The sequence below is a fragment of the Fusarium pseudograminearum genome, chromosome 2 (genome assembly GCF_000303195.2).
Source record: "Fusarium pseudograminearum CS3096 chromosome 2, whole genome shotgun sequence".
In the NCBI taxonomy this organism is placed as follows: Eukaryota; Fungi; Ascomycota; class Sordariomycetes; order Hypocreales; family Nectriaceae; genus Fusarium; species Fusarium pseudograminearum.
This window is the reverse complement of record NC_031952.1, coordinates 3389092-3394471: the sequence shown is the minus strand read 5'-3', so window position 1 is coordinate 3394471 and position 5380 is coordinate 3389092. Positions and strand designations below refer to the sequence as shown.

The 5380-nt window shown below is 51.2% G+C and overlaps 1 protein-coding gene across 1 annotated transcript; it reads left to right on the top strand.

The window, feature by feature from the left end:
- Positions 1–2653: 2653 nt before the first annotated feature.
- FPSE_05589 (uncharacterized protein) lies at positions 2654–4533 on the top strand (the record flags this gene model as incomplete). The annotated part of the gene is made up of 2 exons (XM_009258707.1): positions 2654–3095; positions 3170–4533. The coding sequence occupies 2 exons, from the start codon at positions 2654–2656 to the stop codon at positions 4531–4533; spliced, it is 1806 nt and encodes a 601-aa protein (XP_009256982.1).
- Positions 4534–5380: the final 847 nt, after the last annotated feature.

Below are 5380 nucleotides of genomic sequence, written 5' to 3'. Positions count from 1 at the left end.
TTCATCGTAATCTGGGAGTGATGGTGTCCAACAAGGTCCATTCTGTTTGTTCATGAACCAGCAGCCAAGCTGCTCTCTGCGCAAGACAGGGGCTCCAAAAGAAGAGACGAGAAGAGAGGACACAACATTGTTGTCTGTGTCTGTGTCCATCGAGAAGCAACAAATCACACAAAACGTAAACACAGATACTATCTTTAGAGTCAATATGTGGTGAAACAGAGACAGAGGTCTTGTGTTCGTTGTAATTAAAATACTGGTGTGGTGCTGAAGAGTATGGCGTAATGATGGATGTGTGTGCACGAGCGTTCGCACTATCGTTTCTTGTCTGTCACGAATGACTCTCAACTCACTCACTCAAGGCTTTTGACTCTCAGAAACTGATTTATCTACCTAGTAATCAACCAGGTACCTAACTTTGGTTCTGTCTGTGCAATCATGCCCATCTGCTATCCTTTTTGAGCCTTGTCTCGAGCACTGGGTGGTGTTGCCTCTGGTTGACTTGTCTTGGTTAGGCTAGATTGGTTTCTACTGTAGAAGCCCCTGTCCTGGGATCCTGGCTCGTGGTTGACCCCTGATGCCGTTCCAAAGTGGGAATTGGTCCAAAGAAAGCAGGGATACTCCTGGCTGTTGCTATCAGGTCCCGCTTGTCGGTCGACGGCGCGAGAGGAGATCTTGTTGTCATGACGCTCTTCACTAAATGAGATCGTGATGAGGCGGGCAGGTAAGCTTAATCAGTGCAGAAGGGCTACTCTACATACGTGCTGGGAGGTAGGAAGTGCATAGGTCAGCGTTTGATAATGACAATAGCATAATGGAACCATACAGAGCATGACAGCAGCACCTTTCTCTATCATCCATTAAGCTGACCTGCTCGCGCACCTACTTACTTATACATACCTACATTGTCTCTTCAAAAAAGGGACCCATCCACGAACATCAGGTAGCATTCGTAAGCAGAACAGGCAAAGCTCACCACATCGTATCAGTTGTAATCATCCAGTCAATTCCTTCCTGCAGGTCACGTCACTCTACCTGCCACGCTGTACCTGTCGATTCTATCTCAGACGTTGGATCTTACCACGATCCCCCCCCGGATGCTTTCCTCCTCCACATACAGTTTTCATTTACTCACTCGTCGTCTCCTCTTCTCATTTGCACTCTTGTACGGGAAGCGAACCTTCTATTTTAGGCCTTCCGCTTGAGCTTTGGCGACCGACATCTTCATTTCCGCATAGGGAACTTTTACAGCTCATCATCAATTCTTGTGAAACTCTGGCCCAGAGACGGGCTGTACGGGGCTTGAGCAAAGAAAAGAAAAAGAACTGGTCATCTAGGAACAGGACAGGACAGGCACGGATATAGGTACAGGCCCCCAAAAAGACCGCAACAGCAAGGTACCCGAGCCTAATCAGAGCGCGGATACTAGGTCTGTACCCAGTCACGACCAGAAAAACACCCTAGTACAGTACAGTACAGACAGGCCCATTTTTGGTTGGCTCTAGCTCTCTTTCCCGTCTCTTTTCCCTCCTCCACCCGGGTCAACCCATCATTCTACTGAGTCTGCTCTGCTCCTTTTTTTTCTTCCTCTCTCTCTCGGGCGGCTTGGCTGTGTCTGTCTGTGCCAGTGTTGGTGGTGCTGGACCAAGACGACCCAGCGCCTCAACGCACGGGGATCAGAACAAGTCTGCCCCTCCTTCAGCGCAGCAGGCCTCTCTCTCTCTGCGGCAGTACGGATACAGTGCAGTAGGTATCCAGGTACCCCCTGGAAGCCTACAGCACCTGCAGCCCGGGCCTTGGATCCATCCATAGGTTCTCTCGTCTCCCAAATCATACCCCCCTGCGCACAACAGCAAAAGAGACAAAACACCACAGACGATCATTAATTAATTACAACACTGTCGGAGAAATAACCTGACCACACGCCCACGCCCCTTCCCTACCTAGGTTATCCCGTCTAACCCAACTTTCACTGATTGATTGTCCCGTCCATCTCTCTTTCCTCCACATAGAGTACCCGGCTCTTGTACAGTATCCGTACCTGCCTCTTTTCCAGCAGACAGGACCTAACGACCTAACGACCCAGCACGGTATCTAACTACTAAGGAGCGACTCCAGCAAGAGAGCAAGCACCCCTGGTCTAGCTTCCTTCCTCTCTCCTACCTTGCCTTGTGCCTGGGCCAGCCAACGTCTGCGCCTGCATTTACTCCTTCTTACACTACCCTCCCATCCCCCCATCCCCTTCCCACCTCTTCCGTCGTCTCTTCACAACTCCAAACCAACCATCACCAACATTTCTTTCTTTCGTTCTTGTTTCTTTTTGCTTCATACCCACTCTCGCTCAAAGGTCTTGGGACCTCCAACTTTCGCTCTTGTCACTCGCTGTTTGCTCGTTCCAGGAATCCGAAGGATCCAACTCTCGCTACCCCGTGCCATCAGCTCATCGCCCAAGGCCATCACATTCGCTTCAACAACCACTTTATAATCAAACCGTCATCTGAACCATTGGGAAAAGAATCGAATCACCTTGCAAGACCTTGTTCTGGCTTGCATCCCAATCGCCGAACCTTCCTCCATGTGAGCGGAGCCCATGGATCTAAGACAGAGCCAGCACCAGACCAACACTCAACAACAGTTCGAATTTCAGCAAAACAACATGTCGCAGCAGGCAAGTCCTTCGGCTCAGCAGGCCCACGATGGCAATCCTCAAGACGTCCTCGCCGAGGCACGCAAGAATCTGCAGTGCCTAATTGACTCAGGCCTGTCCAAGGAGCTGCTGCACCAGCTGGTCGACGGTAGCCAGGCTCTCAATCTTAATCTCAGCGCGATGACTGCCATGCAAACCATGCCCGCGATTCCATCTCAATCTCAGCCTCAGACTCAGTTCAACCAGCAAACCAGCAACCCAAATCAGAGCCCCAACACAGCTTCGCTTGCTCCTCCACCCCCGATGCGATGCCCTCCCCCGCCTCCTGTTACATCGAACGTGCCCAGTGTCCAGACCGTCACGGCAGCTTCTTCTCGTCGCTCATCCGCAGCGACGACTCCAACTCCGTCCGTTGAGATTAAGCATGAAGTCCTCCCTGAGGAAGTGAATTGTGCGTAGTCCCCATCCAACACGTGGTGTCGACTCCCTAGCCCCTTAGCTTTGCTGACATGTATGCTTACCAAGATCACGAAACAGCCATGTTTCTTCCTCCTCAAGTCGCATTCAGCCATCGCCCTCGTATCTCCGTCTCTTCGACAAGCTCTGGCTCTTCAGGCCATGCGTCGATCTGGTCAACTAACTCGGGACAGTCAGCGATGTCATGGCAATCTACTTCCACCTGTAACCGATCGCAGGCGCCACTTCCGATTCCTCCTTCCAGTTCCATGAACGGCCTTGGCCCCATGGCTGCCCCGGTTGGCACAGCTAGCAAGACCAATATTTATTGGTGCACCTCCTGTGAAACGAGCTTCAAGCGTAAGTACGACTGGAAGCGCCACGAGGACGAGTTTCACGAGCGCTGGCGCAAGTACCCTTGTCCCGAGCCGGGATGCAACCGCAGCTTTTGGGGATCCAACTCGTTCAATCAGCACCACAAGCAATGCCACGGCTGCAAGACTTGTCCCCACGCCGAGAAAGTAGTCAAGTTCCTTCGAAAGCGCAAGTACTGGGCTTGCGGTTTCTGCTCTGCTCTTCACCCAGCTCGCGAGCGCCATGTCGAACATGTTGCCCGTCACTTTGAGTCGGGCATGACCAAAGGTGACTGGATGCACTCGCGTGTTGTTTATGGTCTTCTGCACCAGCCTTTGATCCACGAGGCTTGGGATGCCCTTGTCGTTAGCAAGCAGCCTGAGTATAATGGACGACGACCTCAGTTTAGTTGGCACCCGAGCAAAACCGGTCGTGCCCAAGGATTCCTTGAGAACGAAAACCCCGGCCAGCTTCAAGATCTTCTTGAATTCTTTTCTGGCGACGAAGGTGAAGCTCAGTGGATCGTCAGCGTTGCTTATGACCTTGCCGATATCGTTCTCACCTCAGCGCCTATCCCCTCGCCACAGTATTCTCATGCCTCTCTTGGGCCTCAAGGTTTTGGACACGATCCTCGCATGTCATTCATGCCACTACCCACTCAAGGCCACCCAGGTCATCAGTCTTTGATGCCTTCACCCGATCCCCAACAGACACAATTTACCGCACCTTTCCGAAACACAATAATGGTGCCTTCCCAACAATTCACCTCGCCCTCAAGGCCTTCGCCTGCATCGTCGGCTCATTCACCGTTGGGGCCATCAACATCACCACTGATGCCCCCACCAGCACCATCACCCTTGGAAAAGCGTGAGCTTCCGCTACCACCCCCACCTCAATCCCACGGACACGATAACGGTGAATCGATGATGGACTTCGAGTATTCGCCGGCCCCTGTGGTGTTTGACGATTGGGAAAGTCTCACAGGCGCCGTGATTGAACAGCCTGGTCAACAACACAACGGACCACCAGCCGACTGGGGCATGGTGCAGTATTTCAACGACCCCCGGGTCACCTCATGAGCTCATGCTCAAGCCACTCTTTGACACTTTGGACATTACCGAGCCAATTGTTTCATCATGTACCCAATTTTGGGTTTGCCACGTTTTTCCTTGAATCGAATCTTACCGACACGGTGCGAAGCTATCCCTGTGCAAGCATTTTCCTTTTTGTTTTGTTTTTCTTTAGTAGATAATGATAATACCCCATCATCGAGACGGCAGGTGAGGGCATGTGGATTGCTTTTTTGTCTTGTCACGGCAGTCTGAAAGAAATGGATTGGCTTCTCATGTCCTTGGTTAAAAAAAGGTGGAGTTGGGAATGCTGTCACTGTCGTCCTTTGTTTCCTTGATGTGATTGATGGATAAAAACTTCCGGGAGTTACCACATGGGATGGATGGACTTGGAATATAGGGACTGAGGCTGGAGAGTCATGGACTGGCTATTTAAGGCGATGCGCATGCAGCACGTACGATGACGCTGAAAACCCAGGTGCTGTAAGATAAGGCAGAGGAAGGAATAGAGACTCCGGAAGGGACGGATTTGAATGAACAAAGTGCGTAAGAGGCTGTTTTTATGAGGTTACGTGAGGAATGCAAGTGAAATGAGATACATCTAAGACAAGGCATCGGTACGGAATGTCACGACATGACACGGCATATATGCTGAGCTCCAACAGGGGAGGGGACCTATTTTGGAACCTATTTGGCTTATACGGATATGTTAAGTCATAAGCTATGATCCCTAATGGTTGTGTTACAGCCGAAACGCGACTGCTATGTCGCTGTGCCTGACCAGTTGTTCAAGAGTCGTGAGTTTCACTTGCAACTCCAGTAACCGCAGCCAAAGGGCGGACGAATTTAGTAGCTG